General features: G+C 45.7%; 1 protein-coding gene across 2 annotated transcripts; it reads right to left on the minus strand.

The window, feature by feature from the left end:
• Positions 1–40: 40 nt before the first annotated feature.
• PICK1 (protein interacting with PRKCA 1) lies at positions 41–11,266 on the minus strand. Of its 2 annotated transcripts, none has more exons than XM_065742928.1 (13): positions 11,138–11,266; positions 10,581–10,669; positions 8,860–8,971; positions 8,269–8,397; positions 8,080–8,146; positions 6,701–6,790; positions 6,245–6,298; positions 6,082–6,144; positions 5,610–5,743; positions 4,764–4,856; positions 3,739–3,789; positions 2,169–2,313; positions 41–1,693 (listed from the first exon to the last, which is right to left on the minus strand). In XM_065742928.1, exons 2-13 carry the CDS (start codon positions 10,619–10,621, stop codon positions 1,446–1,448), a joined length of 1,227 nt encoding a protein of 408 aa, XP_065599000.1. In that variant the 5' UTR covers positions 10,622–10,669; positions 11,138–11,266; the 3' UTR covers positions 41–1,445. The 2 variants fall into 2 exon arrangements, with proteins under 2 accessions (XP_065599000.1, XP_065598999.1); XM_065742927.1 differs by having other exon boundaries at positions 11,058–11,266.
• Between the last annotated feature and the right edge of the window lie 10,138 nt (positions 11,267–21,404).

The following is a 21,404-nucleotide window of genomic DNA, read 5'->3' on the forward strand; positions in this document are numbered from 1 at the left end:
AAACACACAACTAAAGCAAAGCCAGGAACACAAAGAAACTAAACTGTCACATTTTTCTTTATTACAGACAACAGTACATTTAGAGTCCATCTAAATCTTCCAGAGCAGCTTGCCCATGGATGATTTTCTTCCATGCACCCATGGAGATGACAAGGCTCCAAATAATTTAGAAAACAAAAAAATAAAAAAAAAGAGAAAAAAACAGACCAGACTAAACATCTCAATCTTAAATAATGCCTTTAAATAACTTATCTCATTACCATTAGAATGTAATGACAGAGAAGTCAAAGCCCTGGCCTCCGAGCAGTGGACCACTGCTAGCAAGAAGTGCCATCTGGATCTGGAATCTGCTCACAAAGGTAGTGGGAGGAGAAAAGTAAGCTTTACCTTTCCCTCCTTCCCTCCTGCTGGGGAATGGGGCATTAGCTTCTGGCAGAACAGAATGGATGTGGAGAGAAGAGAGCAGTATTTTGTATGCTATTCACACTTCACACTCAGAACCATCATGTCTCTGCCACAGGCTGTAATTTCCTCCCTCCGCAGGGCTTCCTACCTCTCCTCACTAGGCTAGAACATCACCTTCTCAGTCCTAAGGTGGTTCCTCACGGCATCTGCACAAGAAAAGGAGTTTGCAGGATTTACTGCACATCCTCAAGAAGCCCATCTGGCATCTATCCATTGCAAAGAGCAGTATGAGAGAACAAGAGAACAGAAATGCAGCTTTGCTCTTACTTTCAGGAACCTGCCTCAGACAAATGTGTTAACCTCAGCACCTCTGCTGCCTGGGAGAACTTCCTGATCTACGTTCCTCTTCTCCACAGTGTAGCAGAGCTACTTACTGGAGGACCCCAGCCCTAGGGTGTAGCTATGGAGTGTACAGACGGTGCCAGCTGTGCAGGACCTCAAGGAATATGAAGAGGATATGTCCCAGAGCTCATGGAATGTGCTCCAGGAAGAAAGAGAGGAAGAATGAAACTAGCCAAAGCTTGAAGCATGAAGACAGCGAGCAATGAGGTGAAGAAAACTATGTTGGTGCATTGCTTTCCCACAGCACAAGAAAGAACAGGAGGGAACTGTTCTTCCATTGGTAGTTATCTCCAGATATTCAGCAGCCTTCCACTTGCCAGAGGGGAGAGGTACATTCTGCGTGCTCAGTGATGCACACGGAGTCACATGGCAATGTGGGAGGAGATGCCCTTCCCCACAACTCAGTATCCAAGTTGGGCAACAGAACTCTGCAGGGGAAAAAGGAATATCCAGGCAAGTAAGCAAGCGAAAAGAGGAATGCAGAGGTTGGCCCCAATCCAACCATCTACTGCCACCCAGAGCAGAGGAGGAATTCCAGGCTGGACAACACAGACAATCACGAAGGATGAATCACCATGTAAAATATATGTTTCTATAGCAGTCTGCAAAGTCATTTGCTCTGTGCCATGCTGGCACATTCAGGCATCACCAATGAGCTTTTCACCATTTGCATCCTCCTTCCCACTACCCTCTCTTTCACTTCCTTCTCCTTCTTCTTCTTCTGCCCCGTCTGTGTATATATCCTTCTGCCCATAGTTCAGAGTAGTGCGGGCAAGGTCCACCTCAATGGGAAAGACATCTGCGTCTCGGAGCACAGCATAGCAGTCATCATAGTACTTGGACATTGTGGAGACAAAACGTTGGAGCTGGAACACAATGTTCTGCACTGTAATGGAAACACAAGCGGAACAAATCAGGTGAAATCCCTTCCCAAACAGTGTGAAGGCTGTGATCAAGAGTCCCTCACCAGCAGAAGTTGCAGGTTGTGCACAGATGTCTCAGGCACAGTCAATCGTAGAACCACCAAGCTTCGTAAAGACCTCCAAGATCATCCAGTCCAACAGGCCTCCTACTACCAATATTTCCCTGCTAAACCACGTCCCTCAGTACAACACCTAAATGTTTACTGAACACCTTCAGGGACAGTGAGTCCACCACCTTCCTGAGCAGCCCCTTCTCGCACCTGAACACCCCTTTGGAGAAGAATTTTTTCCTAATGTCCAACCTGAATCCCCTTCCCCTGACGCAACTCGAGGACAAGAGTTCTCTAAGCACAGACTGCAAGGATGAATGAGGAGCACAAAGCCTAAAACCATGTATACCAGAGCCTCTCAGGTGCTGGACACAGCAGTGGTACTCACCGTGTTTCTGGTCTAGGAGCTCTATTTTCTCCAGCACGTCTTTCCGCATCTTGGCGAAGCGCGTACGAGCCTCCTGGCGGCAACGCAGGATAAGGCGGTACTCGTAGTTCCCAGTGCTGACTCGGTAGAGGGGCTCACCCAGAGCCTGCCAAAACACAGCACTATCTCAGAGTCTCCCACTGCACTGCCTGAACACACAGGTGGCACACAGATGCAGACTTGCAGTGACCTTGGGTATTACGGCCCTGCAGTCAAGAAGCATGAAAGACTGTGAACGCAGCCACAACAGCAAACTGGCAGTCATCATGGCCATTCTGAAGACCATCTGGTCTTTGCACCAGCCACAATAAAGAAAAGTGCCTCTTACAAAACAAAGAAAACAGAACAGGCACCTTCTTCCAAGTCAGCACAGAGAAGTGGAAGGGCTTCTTAGCTGAACTATTAGGAAACATACTCTAAAAAAGCAAGCCGAAGGCCTGAGGGATGTATTAATTAACATCAATCACACAGCATACTGAGCTTCAGTGCAAGTTTTTCTCTCAATGGATTGCATAATGCAGTGTATGTCCATACAGGGAATTCTGTGCTTTCTACAACCATCCCATCACAACACTGAATCTATTACAGATGGGCCCATAAACTGTCCCACAAAACAGTTTATAGGGAAAGGTGTTAGGTCTGTCAGCTAAACAACATTCTTCTCTTGCACCTGCAAATCTAACATAAAAATCCACGTTACTGATTATGGCTTCACAGTGCACATGTCTAAACCCAGAGATTTACTCTGCAGGCCAAGACTGGGACTCTGCCCTTCCCAGTTAGCACCAAAGATGTAACTAAAAGCTGTGTTAGGAAAGTTTGATTCATTCATGGCATGGTGATCTAGAAACTACAAAAAACAAAACAAAAAATTAAAATAAAATCCCTCCTCTGAGAGCAATGCTAGGATAAAACAGATCTTGCTTTTATACAGGGAGGCACTATCTTAAACAGAGCTGTTAAGGATGATGGATGTGAAACTTCAGAACAGGCAGCAAACTGTTACTGCAGAATGTCAATGGTTGGTTTCTTTGGAAGCCTTCTGACTTTACTTATTTTTAGGAAAAAAAAACCCATTCTAAAAAGACATCTTTTAATCCATTTCTTCAATGATAAATGCAGCTTTCATCTGCATTTTGTTGCTGAGAAGCTAAACCTCCATTTCTCAGAAGCAAGTCCAGAATTAACAGTAAGCTGTGTACTAGACACAAATGGAATCTGTGAAGATAACACACTAAACCTCCTTACACAAGCTAATATTATTTAAACAATGAGAGGCAACCACCTCACACAGAAGCAGCAGATGAGCTGACTGCTCCCCCAAGCATCCCACAGCATTCATGAGAGCTACTGTCAGTTTCCTAGGTAGTGCTTAAGGATTTCCAGGTTCTAATATGATAAGAATAAATGCTTGCAGCTGTTTGGATGTATTTGCTAGTGTGCCTGTGCATATCCAATTACAAAGCAGTGTAAATACAGAAACTACCGTAATAAAGGATGCAGTTTGCTATGCCACAGTACTGATACTCACAATGCAGCTGTATTCTTCATCATCCATCTCTTTTACTTTCAGGCAGTAAGACTGTATGGGATTTAACAAAAAAAAAAAAAAAAAGCAGAACAAGAGGAAATATTATGGATTAGAAGCAATTTTGGACTACCACTCACACCACAGAGCTGTACCATTTTAAGCCTTCCTTCAATTGCTCCAGCTAGGGACAGTGGGATCAGAGCAGATTTGATATTTCAGGTGGAAAGAAAAACAGGTTTAAGAAAATGGTGGGGGAGGGAGAAGGGTCTTAATTACATTAAGTATTTGCTCATCTAATACGAGTATAACCTAGGAGAAAAGCCCTGCATTCAACTACTGTTTGGGAAAACACACTGCCAGAAAAACATGTGCAAAGTGTAAATAAGGAAGAGAAAAAAAAACGATGAGCTGTGGGAAGGATTGATGTGGGAAGAGAAGCTGCCATTTTCCTTGCCTTAGGGTGCAGTTTCAAACATTTCCCTCAGCTGATAGAAGCAAACAGATTACGACAATTACAGAAAAGATGCACTAAACAACCCTACACTATTTGTATTTTTTGGTATAGAAAACAAAGTGTGAGTAGAATGGAAGAGGAACAAAAAAAAGCACGGTGTAAATGAAAACAAACATAATTTGACAGCTGTCCAATCTGACTAAAAGAAAGACAACCCCAAACTGCCTCAGAAATAGGGACTCTGAGACTAGAGAGCTATTTAGGGACGTTCAGGAGCACAAATTCAACTGGAATCCTTTACAGATAAATATGGAAATTAATTTGGTCAGGTGGAAAGTAAGTCATCTGGATTCTGGGATACTCATTTTATTGGTGAGAACTGTGAGATCAAAAGATGTTTGAATCAGAGTTTTCTGTCAATAGACAAAGAACTGGGGGAAGACAAAAGAAAGCATTCTCACATTAACCATGGAAAGATGCACATGTGATGGTGCAGACTGCATGTGATTCTCAGACTATGATTCTAGAAAATGTAACTTCCACCAGCAATAAAAAAATAAGATCAGCTCACCAAATATTCAAACTTGACATCCAGGTACTTTTTGATAGTCAGCCTTGTGTCAGGAATGGCTTTATTCAGATACGTGTTCAAGTCAGTCAGCATCTGCAAGGGAAACATCCTGCTGCTGAACCTAAGTTCAAAAAGCATGACTATAATTCACGAAGTCCAACCTTCTAACGAGCACAGGTCATGAGACTGTCTCGAGTTAACTCTTCTTTGAACTAAAACACAGTGAAAAAAGAATGTTTGATCTTGATTCAGAATTGCCATCATTAGAAGATCCACTACAGTCGCTAGCAAGTGGCTCCAATGCTAGAAATGCACACCTCGCCTCTAGTCAGTATTTGTCTGCTTTTAACTTGTTTCATTTGCAATTAGCACTGGAAATTGCACTCCCAGATTCAAAGAAACACTAAGATTGCCCATGCAACGCAGCACTTAAAGTAGTGCTGAAATCAATATTTAATATCCTGTTTGCTAAACAAAATGAATGGATCTCCTGATGGTTAACTCAAACATGCTGAGCTTATCTAAACTCTCTTAAATGTAGTGACATCTTTTAGTTACGGGCACCAATATCAGGGGAAGGACTCTAGGGACTACACAGATTAAACTATCCTCTCATCTCCAATAGAAAACGAGGGGCATATATTCATGTGCAGAAGTCAAAGGGACAAGACTGATATATTCACTATTTTACCTTTAGGTTCTTTATGAAGAGTTCCCTGAAGGAAAGCAATGACAGTTCTTCCCACAGCAAATGATCTTCAATACCTTCAAATACAGCCTACTGTCTTTCTAGATACCCTCCTTCTCCAGACCTGGTATGTTAACTGGTATGGTTAAATTCTTTACCGGCTTTATTGTTTTCAGAAGGTGAATCCCAAACTTCTCAATGTTGCGATGGGCATCAGCAAATTTCACAAAAGCTTCACTGGCAGCTGGTTGAGGCTCCCGTACACCAATGACAGAGAAAACATCTCCAAATGCTGGATGAGGGTAATAAATGCAAACAAATGGAAGAAGGGGTTGGCCCTAGAGATGAATCATACTTCCAAAGTGGCAACTCCTTCCCAAAACCCTGCACTTAGCTAAGGAATGATGCTATGTATAACAGACTACAGCTTGGCAGGGCATTTCTCCAATGTCTTGTGTCTCCTGGACCTGTGTTAGTACCATGACTGCTAATACCAGGAGGACAGCCCTTCCCAGCTTCATTTCTCCAGCACTTGGCTTTCTTTGGGTGAAGGAATCGCTCCTTTAACTATCAACTAAAACTCCTGAAACTGGAAGTTAAAGATTTCTGCTCCCTTTGCTCACTTGTTACCTCTGTGCGCCTGGGAAAGCTCAAAGAAAGCTCTGAGAAGACTCTTGGTGTGCTCTGTCAAGCCTGTAGTGGAAAACAGAGAAAGACATTTAAGTCACTTCACTGAAACGTAACATAGGCATCTTTTCTCCCCATACTGCATCTGATGAAAGACATAGCTTACCTTTGTACAGTTCTGCAGTCCTCTCCAGCTCCTCCAATCTCTTCACCAATCCATCTAAATGTAAGCAAGAATCAGAATACTGAAATACAGAAGTCAAATCTAGGACCTGGTGAAGACCTGACTGACTGGAAAAACATTCCTATCTTTGGTTTAAACTTCCCTCAAATCCAAAACCTGTCGTCTAGTCTACCATGGGAAGGTTTAAAATGACATCACTGTCTATCAGCATTCATTATGTGGGTTCCCACTTTAAATTAATTTGATCTTAGTTATCATTTAAATGACCCAAAGGATATAATATACATGACCCAGGAAGAGGTAATCGCAGCAGTGAGGTGTAGAAGAAGGAAAGAACTGTGAAGTAGTGACGTGGAACACATAAGTAATTATAAAAAGCTGGTAAGCACAGGAGAACAGGAGTTCCCTTAAGCAAACGTCCTTGTGGGTAATACTCACCATTGCAAAGTATGGCTCGGCTTAACCCCAGGGCATCTGCTGTCCCTGAGCTCATGTTCTCAACCAGTCGATGCTTTACCTTCTTCAGTACTAAAGGCCAAAAGAGAATGGCAAACCAGGATTAGGGTCATTTTCTACAGGCATTGAAAAGCATATTAGCACACTTCATCCATTTCTCAGACATCGAATAAACTGGCTAGCCTCAGTCTAACTCACTGTTGAGACAGTGAGCAGCAGAATGCCACAGAAACTTCAGTCCAGCTGCTGTGCATAGCACATCATTTATCTTGCCCATTTGTTCTCTCTCACATCCTATATATCTGAATCAATAGAGCTCCAGCACTTCCTTTGGAAGACTATGCCAATAAATCACCTCATTATAAGCTACCTATCACTGTATTTGTAATTGAATTTGTTGTATTACTTCAACTGAATCCAGGATAATAGGCTGAAAGCAAGGCAAGTAGGATTTAACGCTCAGAATTATTTTTGCCTACTTAACATCTTATTTAAGCCCTTCTGTGACTTGTTGATGAGATTCATTTCTCTCTCTGGTGGCCAAATTCTGCAAATTATGCCCTTTTTAGAACCAGATGACTCAGCTACACTTATTTAGGGGCAAACCTGCAGGAATGTCAAGCACCCACAGGTCCTAAGAACATCAGCTGCAGCCACAGTGTTCAACATCTCTGCAAAATACTCCATATTCTCACTGCACTTCTGTTTCACCAGAGATCCATGCCAGTTTTCAGCATTTCCCAGAATCCTTGTCAATTCATTGGGATGTTAAATTAATCACTATTAAAATAAATGAAAGCAGCAACAGTACAGAGATCTTTTAGGAAAGTGAGAAACGCAGACCATACAAAAGAGACAACTATAAAGGCTTAGTTCAAAACAGATACTTTATTCTAGAAATAAAGCTTCCCCTCTCTCCTATAAAACATAGGACTGCACGAACTCAGTGTAGATAGGTATTTCATCATACCTCTAAAAGCTGACGGACAGAACTCAGTGTCTTTCAACAGACATTTCAGTGTACAGTTGAGAAAACTCAATAGATCGTATTAAAAATAAACAGATCAAATGACTACCTAATTGATTTTTGCTACCCAGGCTTAATGCAATACAGAAAAACAAGCATGCTGCAACAACAGCCAAGCCCTGATTTAATTTTCAAGTCCATTTCAAAAAGGCAAGGAAGGATTTTTTTAAACCTCTAATTCTCTTTGACAGCTTCAATTTGAAAAGGATTGAGCTAGGAGGAAGTATGGAAACAGAACAGTACTTCAGTTTCACCTATGACCAATCTTTCACCCCCCCCTCCCCCCCTCCATGTTGCTTTAACATGTAGGGAGACAGAAACCACAACATCTTACCAATATCCAAAGACTTGCCCTGCTTTGGGTCAGCCTGAAGTTTGTTGTAGTGAATTGTCACTTCTCCCTGTATGAAAAGCAAATTCAAAGATGCTGTGCTGGAACCAAGCAACAGCAACTTTCCTCCAGTGATGGACAATACAACATAAACTGACACAGAAGCTCCAGTGCTCCCCTCCTACCTCTCACCTTTACCATCTGTATCATCTTGGCCACCTCCACCTTGGTCTTCCCTTTGACAGACTTTCCATTGACCCCTGTGATTTCATCGCCCGCTGCTACAGTCCCATCTAAGGCTGCTGGAGTGTTATCAAATACCTAGAGAAGGGAAGAAAAAGCACGGGCAGCCTGGAATCAGGACGATGAAAAAGAACAGTGCAGGACTGAAGAACAAAAACCTGACAGCTACATTCCTCCTATTCAACTTGGCTGTATTTAGTACAGTCTATGGTGAGGCATCAGTTTTTCTCCTAACTTCAAGGTGGGGTGATCACCTTGTTCTCTCAGGAACATGTCTTCAAGACGTGCCTCCTCATGCATAGGACTTAAAAGTGTCAGCACTGTTTCCCTCTGAATTCTAACACGCTCTCCAAGGCGGATAATCTCAGAAACCTTAATTTAATTCTTCCGTGCATACTAGATGCTAGGGTGAGGAAATCTTATCTACTGCAAAGTGAGATTTCTCATACTTGGAGAGAAACAAATAGCATAGGGTTCTCCATGGTTCTTCACCTCTCAGCCCAATGCTCTTTCATTTATTTTTCCTCCCCGGGTGCCCACCTGGACAATATAGAGACAGGGGCAGTACTGTGCTCCTCCCCCAATGCTGATCCCAATCAGGTTCTGGGAGTCCTTCTTCAGGGTCACTGTCCCAGGTACAGTGGGGATCCCTCTAGAATGAGAAAGGGGGGAATGGAAAACTGAACATGGCAGACAGAGCTGTATCTGTATGAAACTACTGTGGTATTTGTGTCAATAAAAACTGAACATAAAATAGACACTGTACATTTTAATTAAGCACATTATCTCTGCTACAGAGTCTATCAGCACAGGACAACAGAAAGACTCTCAGAGCTATTGTTTTTGAGACTGCATGCATGGAGCAAAGGTGGGAGAGACATGGAGGAAACACTGTTTTGTTTTAGACAGTGTTTGAACGCTCTTTGTGCTAGAGCAAGAGATAAATACATACAACATAAATGAGATCCCATGCCAAAGTCACTGCTGATTTCATGAAACTTTTTTCTTGTTCAAAAAATTCAAGTGTTCTCCTTACAAAGCCATGGGCTCCACAGATTTTTCTCCACTTCTTGCTGCCTCTTAGTCTTCCACTATAAATCTTTTTTTTTTTCTCCAGCTAAGGTCACTAATTCACTAAGGATCTGCTGGGACTATCTTGCAATGAGAAGCTCAGAGCAGTCCTTGGGGAGAGACACAAAGCACTCTAATCAGCCCACAAGCACAGAAACTTCTCATCCCCATTCCCCCAGGCAGCAGGAATTTAGGACTGAACAGTGAGCCTGATCCTTTAGCATGTTTTAGAATCAGACTCCTTTGTTGGAAGGGGGTCTTAAAGCCTGTCTAGACAAACTCCCCTGTAATGAACAGGGACACCTACAGCTCACTCAGGGCACCCAGAGCACCTCCAGCCTGACCTTGAATACCTCCAGGGATGAGGCATCCACATCTCTGGGCAACCTGTTCCTTACTGGAACTTCACTATCCTTATTGAAAAAAAAAAAAAGGAAAAAAAAAAGTCTTTACGTATAGTCTAAATCTCTCTTCTAGTCTGAAACTATTTCCATTTGTCCTCTCACAAGAGACCCTGCTAAAAAGCCTGTCCCCTTCTTTCTTACAGCCCCTCTTTTAGGCACTGAAAGGCCACTCTCAGGTCTACCCAGAGCATTCTCTTCTCCAGGCTGAACAGTCCCAGCTCTCTCAATATCCTCTCTCAAAGGGGAGGTGTTCCATCCCTTGGATCATTTTTGTGGCCCTCCTCTGGATGTGCATGGATCCTCATGTTTAACTGGTTCACGAAATGTACTGAGGGCTCCACATCTGGACACTGCACTCCAGGAGAGGTCTCACAGCCCAGAACGGAGGGGCAGGATCACCTCCTGCTCCCTGCTGGCTGCGCTCCTTCGCATGCAGCCCAGGGTAAGGTTGGCTTTCTGGGTTGAGGGCACACTGCTGGTTCATGTCCAGCTGCCATCCACCAGTACTTCAAGTCCTATTCAGCAGAGCTGTGCTCCATCCTTACACCCTCCGGCTTGTACTGGTAGCAGAAGTTGCCATGACCAAGGTGCGTGACCTTGCATCTGGCTTCTCTGAACCTCATGAGGTGCTTGCGTGACCACTGATTGAGCCTGTCCAAGTCTCTTCAGCAACAGGGAAATCCATCTGCTACCATTTGGTTTTGGTTGTGAAGACTATTTCTATTGTTAGCAAAACAAACAAAAAACAAAACAAAACCGGAAACGATGTGCCAGTGCCATACTCACAGCTTATCTTCCTCAATATCATAATCCGAATCTGCAAACATCGTTCTCGCTAACTGGGACCTGACTGCTTGAAAGCACTGGCAAACTCCCTGGAAAGAAAGCACAGAGCAAAACCCTGTAAGCCCACGGTCTCTGCAGGTGACCACGGGCACCAACCTCAACCCCCACCCCCTCTATTTGTGAAACGACAAATCGTGCCCTGCTCTGACACTGGGGATGGAAGAGGGGCCAGGTGCCTGCACGCTCTGTTCCACCGCTCCCCAGCTGCAGCCCACGGCCCGCTCCCCGCGGACACTCCAGTTTTGTTCTCGGTTTCCGAGCAACTGACGTGCTCCCCTCATCCCCCCCCGGTTCCTACCTCCCGCAAAAGACCCTTCTCTCCCCGCCCGCCGCTCTCGTGCTACCCGGCCCAGGCCCCGCTCGCTGCCCCGCGGCTAGGTCACGCTGCCGCCACCCGCCCCACATCAAAGCCGAGACCTTTAGCGGCGGCCGGGTCGACCCCCCGGCGCCCCACGCGTGGCGCCGCTGCTCTCGTCACTGCGTCGATGACCTCACACCTCGGGTACAGCCCCGTCGTCTCAGCCGGGCTCGGGCCCGCCGGCGTTGCCAGGGCGACGGCGGCGCGAGTGGGCGGCCTGGTGGTCCCGTGGCTCACCGGAAGCGACCGTCCGGCGCGCCGCCCTACCGCTGTCAGCCCGCTGACGCGTCAGCGCCGGAGCCGACCGGAAGTGTCCACCCAAGCCCCGCTCCCTTCACTCGCTCCGCGTTGCCATGGGGACGATCCCGCCACCATCTTGAGAGTGGCTCCGTCGCCATTTTGAGAGTGGCGTGGTGAGGGCAGCTCCCTTCTCTGGGCTCTTCGGGGCTCTGAGCCGTCCCATCAAGCGACTTCACGTCCCCTTCGGCCATCACAACACCGTGACCTGTCCCACCGCCTGTATTAATTATCGTGGCGAGCTACCTCAGCTGTTTGGTCAGCAGCAAAACCATAAAGTGCGCCCACACGGATAATAAAACTATTTCTTGCACTTTCCACTTGAAAAACAAACAAACAAAAACAACAACAACCCAACCAGACACATATCCATTAAATGTGATGTACCCCATACCAACGCACGCAGCACTGACCTGCCACGGGAGGCAGAAAGGCGGCTGTGAAGGGGCACACACGCTGGCAATGAAAGCGGGGACACAAAGGGCTTTGAGATGGGTTGGCACGATCGCTGCTGCCGCTGACAGGCCAGCAGGAGCTGTGGGAGCTGTGCTCTGAAAGGCAGGCAGCACAGCTGCAAGCACAGCCAGTGTTTTTCTTCTCGGACCCATCTGTGGGGGCAGCAGTTGGGTGTTTGGGTGGATTTTCATAGTGACTGGGAATAATGATGACAACCTCTTGCGGTCTGAGAGGGTGGGTAGTGTTTGCACCCATGGAGTTAGGAACCAAAGCACCACAGTGTTGGAGTACTAGAGCAAGAGTGGGTTTTATTTATCAGTTTGAAGTCCTGAATCTGAGAGATTAGAGAATCATAGAATCATTGAATATACTGAGTTGCAAAGGACCCATAAGAACCATTGGGTCCAACTTCTGGCTCCACACAAGGACCAGCCAAAAATCAGATCCCATATCTGAGAGCACTGACTGGATGCTCCTTGAACTGTGGCAGTGTGGGGCCATGAACACTTCTTATCTTGTGACTGGGTGGTTGAGGTGAGACCTTACCTGTATGGTGTAGAGTGGAACAGTCCCTTCTCTTCCCTCTACCACAACTGCTTGTTGCACCCCAGGATACAGGTGGCCCTCGATCGAGACCCCCAGATCCCTTTCAGCAAGGCAGCTTTCCCCAGTCTCTGTGTGTGCAGCTAGGGTTACCCCTTCTCAGGTGCAGAAATCCTACCGTTTCCTTTTTGGCTCCAGGTCCATCAAGAGGGGCTTGGCAGCCCTAGGAGGTTACATCAGCCGCCCAGCTGGGATTCATTCCTAGGGCAGGAGCTCCTCCGTGTGGGCACTACTAAGAATGCTGCGGGAAGGGAGCGTGCCTGACGGGCTCTGCTTTTGTGCTTCTCCACTGGTGTGTGTATATTGTATATGACCCTCACTCTGTCCCTGAAGCATCCTTGAAGTCTTTGTACACGCGTTCTGGGTGACCCTGCCTTTTGTGTGCAGTCAATCCAATGTGTTCGGGGTCGATTGGATGCACTCTGCATGAGACGGGGTATGATCTGCGTGTGCCCTAGGGCTATGATGTCTCAGTACTAGAAATCTGGCATATCATCTCATCCCAAGGAGGAAAAGTAGTGAAAATGGTCATCTGAAATAAAATCTCATAAAAACATTGTGCTTACTGTCTACCAGTATGGTTTGGATCGAGAGAGCTCAGCAAATACAAACCTTTTTTGTTACCTTTAGATACGCAATACAGCAAAGTCAGCCCAGGCACAGAGAGTCAAACTGTCTTCTGCTTGTCTTTCATCACGTGTAATAAGGAGTCTGCAAGCAGATCACACACTGCATGACTAGTTGGCTTCTTGGCACTCAGATGTATTTCTCTGCGCTGGGTCTCTGCTGAATCTCGTGTTTCTGGCTGCTTTTCTGTTAGTGTTGTCAGCTTAGAGTCAACATGACTAACACTGAGCTAACATCCTCCCCAGTCGCTGTCTTTCAAGCATGTTTTCTGCTCTGGGGGATAAGTATGGGGATTATGTTCTCCCCAGGCCAACCCCTGCCTGGTACTTCACAGCTTGCCTTGTTTCTGCTGGCTGCAGATATCTCTACATGGTACAGGTATGAGGGAGAGACGATGTTGGCCCCACTAAGGTGGAATGGAGGGATAGCCATATGCAGACTTGTCACATGCCAGGGTGTCTGCTGTTAGCACATGCATCCTGGAGCTACAAGCTCAGAGAGGAAGGGGTGAGAAATGTTGAAAACATAGCTGTTTGTTTACCAACCTGGAAACCTTATCATTGCCACACTGGACGTCTCATGTCTGGTAGACACAATGTATTTCCACTTGCTCCAAACACATTTCATTTCCCCTTGGCATTGCTTCTCAAATTTCTTCTACTTAAGGATATAAGTCTCAGGTCCATCATCTGTTCTTACCCACCACAAACATGCTACTCAATCCTTTATCACAGAATCACAGGGGTTAAAAGGGACCTCTGGAGATCATGTCCAATCCTTTGCTAAAGTAGGTTCCCTATATTATGTTACACAAAAAAGCATCAACACGGGTCTTGAATATCTCCAGAGAAGAAGACTCTGCAGCCTCCCTGGGCAGCCTTATCCCCTAGGAGGTCCAGCTTTTAGTTAGATCAAGGCATTAGACATGGAAATGCAATATTTGCATCTTGAAAAAACACCCATGTAAAGCCTAACAGGGTTTCTGAGACCCTGAAGGTGGAAAGTGTGGGATCTTGGCCTTTGCACACTGGGGACACGATCACACATTACTGCACAATCTAGAGGGACTGTCCATCTTGCAAGGTGCTTGGGTTGAGCCCTTAGGATGTGGAGCCCTGCAGCAAAAGAGTGATGGATCATGTGGGGGGGGCACATTTCATGAGCAGTGGCAGAGTGAAGGGTGGGAAACAGGCAGAGATTTGCCCTCATTATGCCTGGGTCTAACATGCCCAATTACCCCATCCTCTCCTCACCTCCTTGATGTAAAAGACTCTTGTTGAGAGTGGCCATAACTCACGGGGAACACCCTGCCTCCCCCTTACTCCCTTCACACCCGCTGCTCTCCATTTTCCATCCAGAAAAAAATGTGTCTTTGATGAAATTAAATGGCTCAGTCAAAAGACCCCTCAAATGGTTGGGGACCCCTGCACTTGGCCACCCTTGCCCACTTCCCAGCTCTATTTCTGGCTGAGTTTGGAGTTTAAGTGGGCTGACCTTGTGCCCTGGCTGCCCTGGGGGTCAGTGATGAAAGCGGATGGAGGCTGCACAGTCAGGTCTCTTGTGTGTGACTCTTTTGTTCCCTGGACAGGGGTGTGCAATGCCTGGGACAGTGCTTAATTGTTCAGGGGCACTGCTTTACCCGTCATGCCCTTCCCCGGGTGGCCCCAGCCCTTCTTGCTCATGCGTGGGAGGGAGGCAGCTTCTCCACTTTGGGTAGGGAGGAGGAAGCACAGTCTGGATTGCTCGGCATCATTTCTGGCTGTTTATTAATCCAAGTAATAAATTTCAGAGTGCCAAAAATAAAAATAAGAAAAAAGAGGAATTCCTGGCATCGTTCACAAATCCTGTTTGTCACTGGGTGCATCCTCCCTTGTCCTGTTACTTGATCCGTCCATCATACTTCATGGATGCACTCCAGCACAAGGCCTGAGGGAATCAAGGCTAGGCTTAGCCTGAGAGGAGGTGGTGGGCTTGTGACAGGGAGTGCAGAATCCTTGGGTTGGGGCACGTTGGCAAGACAATGTGGTGTTGTGAGAAAGTGAGCCCAAGAATGGAGTTGTTGATGCTCCTGGAAAACTTTGCTAGGCTCAGGATGAGCACCCGCACCTGGCAGTGCCCTGGTGTCCTGCAGTGGGTTTGCTGTAGGTATGCAGGGGAAGGATGACAAACAGCCTTTGGGGGCTGATGATAAAGAGCTGAAAGCTTGCAGACATTCTTGATGGGGGTAGATGAGCATGTGGGAAGCTCTGTACCACTCAATACCTCTTTGATGCTCCCTCTGCATCTTTCTTTTTGCAGTGAGCCCTTCCTGTGCCCCACATCTTCATCGCAGCTGGAGGCTGGGGCAGAATACTGCATAGCAGGCCCTCCTCTCTGCCGTTTCGATGAGTGACTGCACAAAGGAAATGGATAAAAGGAGTGGAGGGTCAGGGTTTAATTACCCTATTGTGTGCAGAGATGACTGATGGACAGAGACTGTCAGTGGGTCACCCATTAGCTGCCATGGGACAGACAGAAGAGGGGGAAATTGTGATGAGCCCCTGGGACAGTGCAGTGTTTGGAACAGCCAAGTGATAGTGAGACATGGAGATGGCAGCTCAAAATGGGAGACTCTTTTTCATTGAGTTGCTCCCCCCAATCCTTCTGCTTTGTTCCTGCCTCCATAACGATCCCCATGGGCTCCAAACTCTGCTGGGCAATGGGTGCTTTACTGGCCAGGGTGAGAGAGCTGCATGTGTAGCAGTCCTCTGGGGGGATATGGTGAGTCACTGCTACCAACTGCACTGAGCTCTCAAGTCCTGATGGAGTGGAGGCAAGGAATAAGGGAAGGGAGACAGGAAGGAAGGTAAGGAAGAAGGCTGAAGGATGTGGCTGCTGGTTGGTGAGGTGTGGTACAAGCAGGGCTGTTCTGTCCAGATGTGAATGCCTCCTGCAGAGAGATCTGCCCAGGAATCCTGTCTGAATCCCCACAGCCTCATCATGACTTCCCTTGGACATGGCTGAACGTCTCAGGTAATAAATCACTCTCCCCATTGCAATTCTGGCATCTGTTGGCTCTGGAGATGAGAGACCAGGGTGATTCTCCTGGCAGAGCTGGTGACCTGTTTTGTCTAAGGTGGCAAAAGTAACAAATTTTCTCTTACTCCTTCTGCTCCCAACCCCTTGTTCTACACACTGCCCAGTTCTCCTCTCCTACGCCCTCAACAACTTGATCCATTCATCCCCAATCCTGCCCTCAGTCCTGCCACACAATATCACGCCTAACTTTCTTCCACCAGTCCTATTATCTTTGTCTCAAGGCTCCTCTTTCTCCCTCTTTTTCCTGCAAACCTTCTGCATATCCTGTTAGGGATTCTGGCATCCATATTTGATCTCTAAGGTCCAGCTTTCCATGTCCCCTCTCCCTTTCTGCTTCTCCCTTTCTTGCCTTTCTCTCCTCAGTCATCTTTTACCTCTTTTTTTCTGTCCCCTTCACCCCTCATCTCCCAGGGCTGTTTGCATGAATCGTCTCTGAAATCATGAGATCACTATTTTTTTTTCCTGTCTCTCTGTCAGTGGGAACATCACATTAAGGAGCGTGGAGAAGTGACCGGGGGCCATTGGGGTGACGCTGGCACCCCCTCTCCTCACTCTTCCTACCCCCCTCTTCTTCTGTATCAAAGGAAGCTTTGTTGTCCAAAGCAGAAAAAGAAAAGCAGATAAAAAGGCGAAACATGTGATCTCATTGGCTTTATTTAGACATCCAGCTAACCCGCCTCTCCTTTCTAGATTCATCCAAAATTATCTAAGTAAGAAACCATAATCCATCTTCAGGTTTCTAATTTGTGAAAGAGATGGCAGTAAGTTGTTTTTTTTTTCCAAAGATTTCAGCACCTAACCTCCTGATCTCCACAAGGTGCAAAGATGAACCCTGCAGGGCTTGCTGTGAGCAGTGTGATGCCTTTGAACGCGTCAGTCTTGACTGCAGAACTGTGAGATGCAATCTGGTAGATCAGAGAGAAGCAAATCCTTTCCCTTGTTTCACCATTGCTAAGTGAGGTATATCATAGAGGGCCCATAAAAATGCCTTGCTTCAGTTGGGGGCATTGCTTAGTGAGGTCAATGGCTGTAGCATTAGGCACACAACCTTTGAATTCTTGAGTTTCTGGATCGGCTAGAGACTTCCATATTAACCAGGGCAAAATTCTCCATCTCAGAATGCTTTGTTTGCCCTTTGTGATGAGAATCATCAGTGATTTCCTGCTGAACATGACTAAACAGCCACTGTGAATACCCTGTGCAATAGAGCTGCTGTGGGTGAAGTAGAACATGGCTGGGATTGAAGTAAAGATCTGTCTGCATTAGGATTCATTTAGATGTTATCGGGACAAGAGACAGGAAGAGGGTTATTATACATTTGTTAACTGTTACATATTAGATGGGCTCAGTGCTTTGCAATGAAAGCTGCTCTGCATGCAGTTTCAAAGCAGATATGGTTGACTCGGTGCAAATCTTTATTATGGACTCAATCACATTAATACAAGAGTTGGGTTAGTGTGCCATTTTCATGATGTTTAAATTAGCTTGGTTTAAAAATCCTCCAGGCAAGAAGTCCTTCTAATGTGGTAATAGAATAGCTCTTTTATCTGTGTACTCTGTACCCATTTTCTACAGGAATAACAATTTTCCGTATAAAGTCTTATATCCACAGCATTGTATGCATGTGCATTGGAAGCCTCTTTCTGTGTCACTAAGGTTGACATATAGATATTGTTTCAAGGGCCTACTAAAATAATTAAGGAGCTGAATGGGATAATGGTGCAGAAAGCATGGCAGGTGGAGTCAGGGAGTGTATGTCCTGTTCACCTAGAGTACAGTGTTGACTGAGATAGAGTTGGGACAAAGGGCAGCCGGAGGAGCAAAGAGGGTCTGCAGAGAGAATAAAAGAAGAAAGGCAGAGGAGAAAGATGTGCTCCAGGTAAGACTGAATAATTTGATTATGTGTTTGTTTGTTTGCAGAAGGCAGTGTAAATGAAGGATATATCAAAGTGCTCCCAATCTGAAAGTCGGGCAGCTTGGCTGGGAAATTGTTTCTGTTGGGAGAGAATGGCCACTATGGAAGTTGTAGTGCCTTCAGCATCACGTGAACTTTTACACATCTATATGTGCACATGTAAAATTACTCAGTGAAGCAGTATGTGCAAAGAGGAGGCTATAGCTAGAAGGATGTCTGTGGGAATACTTGAGGCATAATTTAATAGGGTGTGGGAAGACATGATGTCCATGGGGTTTTGCCAGAGCTTTACTGTGGTAGAGGGTAGAAAGATACTGTTGGCACATACTGGGAATTATTGCTGTGGGAAGCGGAGGGGTTTGGCTTAGAAAATGAAGGCTATGTTAAACTGAGGTATTATTGTCTTGGAAGGTGTCATGTGTCAGTAGGCAGTACTGAAGGGTTACACTGGTGAGAAGAGAAAAAATTTCATGCAGTGCATCCTCAGGCATGACGGGATTTACAGCAAAGGCTCAGATGTTACAACCTCTCCAACAACAAGTGTTGGATCCAACTTACAGGACACAAAATCAATAGATGTGGAGGCGAGACAGCGACTTTTTCTATCTTTTTAAATTAAATGCATAGTACCTATAAAATCTAGACCCACTGTAGCAACCACTGGACTCTTGCCAGTTCTGAGTACCCATCATTTGCTTTTTCTGAAGCAGGCACCATGACTCCATTCATAAGACATTTCCATTATCGTGTTGGGCTGATTCAACTTAGATCCTGCTTGGTTGTGTCTGACTCATTTTTCCCCATCTCCAAGAGGAGCTTGAAGGAAAGCAGAGGGCCCATCACATAGATGCTCAAGGTCTCTACATCAGATAATAACAGAAGAAATATTTGCCATGACCATGCTATGGTCATTTTTTGCCATTCCTTAGTCACTTGGCAGCCAATGGAGGGAAGAGGCGAGAGCAGGGTGGGGGTGAGTTAATGAGACAGAGGGACAAGAACAAAAGATTTCTTTGTGGTGCAGAGAAAAGGGAAAGCATCACCAAATGCCCAGAAGCCATCTTTGTAACAAGAGACCTATTCTCTCTGTTTCTTGGAAAACAAGTTGGAGTAAAAGGCCCTGGTTGAATTAACCCTTCACAGAGGCAACTCACTGAGCATGAAGGGAAGAGGCATGGCCGTGAGAGGCGTGATCTGTGTGGTGAGGTAGTGGCACTGGCCCTTGAGCAATTTAAAGCAAGGATTGGTTGTCTGTGAAGAGGAGGTGGGGATGACGTTGGGTGGTTTGACCATACCAAAGAAATAAAATGTCAGATGTCCTTTCTTCACAGAAAGCTTTGGTTTTGGCAAAGATCTTTAGAGGGGTTTTTGCAGTATATGAGGCAACAAATCTTTTCAATGGACTTTTTTTTTTTTTTTTTTCCTAGGGGGCACATAGGACAGTGCAGAGAGAAAGAAAAACATTCCCCCTCAAAATACACCTTTTACTGCAACACAATCTTGTCCAAGAAATCTCTGTGAATTTATCTCCCGTCACTGCCTTTCAAAAATTCCGTTCTTACACACTGCATCTTTCTTGTTCATGTCTTAGACCTTCCCGTGGACGAGCAAAACAATTTTACTGGAGTTAGATGTACCCTATCCAAATTATTTGAAGGTAAACAAAATCTTCCATCCTTGAAGAAGCAGTCAGTTTTTTTTTCATCACGGTCACTCTCCCTTAGTCCCTTTCCCACCCTTTCTAAGAAAGCTTCCTCTTTTACTGTGCAGAAACCTTTGGGTGAAATGAGACTTCAGTAATAATATGAGAAAAAAAGATAGCCATGGAAAGACACTCTGAGCCTGTTTGGAGATCAAACATGGGATATCAGTATATGTGAGAGCATTTTCTATCTGAGCTTGCACCAAGTGCTCTGCCAATTAAAAGAAGTGAGACAGCCAGGTCAGAAATAAAGGCTTTTTTATCTCAATGAAAATACAGAAGGAACAGCACCCTGCTTCTGGATCGTCATCCCACAGAGCCAAGCAAAGGGAAGCAAAGGACAGATTGGAAATGAATACAGAACGGGAGCAGTGTCCAGCCATGGGTCAGCCATCCCCCTGGGCACTGATGGGGTAGATGCCGTGGGTGCCCCCTGAGCCCTCAGTCAGGTGGTCGGCAGAGCGGATGTGAGATGCACACAACATTACGCCTGTGCTTTCGTAAATTACCAATCACATGGGACTCGTGCTCCTGTGTTTGGGCAGTGCTTTGAAAACAACTGGGAAATTCATACAGCCACAGGACTCTGCAGTCTCCCGGCACTCCCCCACTCCCTGACCTTCTCCCTCCCTTTTGCCTCCTTTCTGTGTCTCGCTCTGTCTTACTGAGATGGTAACCACAAAGGCTGGAGTTGAGTTTAGCTCCCACTAACCTCATCCTGGGCCTTAAGGTGTTTGGGTTGGCACCTGGTCTTGGCATCCAACCTAGCTGCACTGCTCAGGCCACCTGTGCTGTGCAACGTCCCCTGCAGCCCTACTAGAGAAATCCTTGAGTTCAGTCTCAAGATTGACTGAAGAAAATTTACCCAGAGGGGATACTAAATATGATTAAACCCATTGCTCAACAGGATTTTCACTATTGCAGGAAATTACTCTCTTGGCACTTACTACCATTTCAATACCTAACTGGCACTTACTGGAGTCTCTTCTAAGGTCAGAAGGTTAACCTGATATAGTGCCCGATTTAGTGGGTGGAAATCCTGCCCATGGCATCGAGTTGGAACTGAATGATCCTTCAGGTCTCTTCCAACCCAAGCCATTCTATGATTCCACAATTCTATGATTCTACGATTCTACGATCTAAGTGTGAATTCTGTAAAACCAGGTTTGAAATGCAAATGAAAAAATAAGAAAATTGAAGTTCAAATCTGTCCAGTCTCCACTGCTCCCTCATACAACTCATTCACTGTAACAACACAAGACCCTGGCAGGTCTTGATCTGTGTAGAACAGGGGCCACCGCACTAGCACTAAATGCATACCTTTGAGCCTTGTCTACTATAATGATCTCCTGTTATAGCTAATTTCTTATGGAATACGTCTAATGACCTCACTAAGTGCAAAGAGTTTAAAGAGTCAGGAAGGAAATGAAGGATGTAGAGGACCATGTTAGATGAGGCTCAACCTGCCCTGCTGTCCATGGGCAGTGTTGTCAGTTACACTGTCTTCTACTGTATATTAGTCCAGCTGTCATTTATTCCAAGCAGGCCTGTGCTAGCTTATAAACTGAGGATCTTGGTCTCTAGCCCGTAAATCCTTCACCTTTTCCTACTTCATATGCTTCCTCAGGTGCAATTCTGCTGACTGCAGACCTTCCTTCTTCCCCTTCCCCTTCCCTCTTCTCTTTTTTTCCATTTGTTCTTAAAATAGATGGGAGAATTATGGAACAA

This window comes from Cyrtonyx montezumae, unplaced genomic scaffold (genome assembly GCF_038088225.1).
Source record: "Cyrtonyx montezumae isolate F1298 unplaced genomic scaffold, pur_monq_1.0 scaffold_3, whole genome shotgun sequence".
In the NCBI taxonomy this organism is placed as follows: domain Eukaryota; kingdom Metazoa; phylum Chordata; class Aves; order Galliformes; family Odontophoridae; genus Cyrtonyx; species Cyrtonyx montezumae.

Coding starts and splice junctions, on each gene's coding strand:
- PICK1 (XM_065742928.1), bottom strand. CDS start 10,621: ATGTTTGCAGATTCGGATTATGATATTGAGGAAGATAAGCT. Junction 6,299..6,700: donor CCGAGCCATACTTTGCAATG/GTGAGTATTACC, acceptor GCTTACATTTAG/ATGGATTGGTGAAGAGATTG. Junction 5,744..6,081: donor GCTTTCCCAGGCGCACAGAG/GTAACAAGTGAG, acceptor ACCCTCATCCAG/CATTTGGAGATGTTTTCTCT.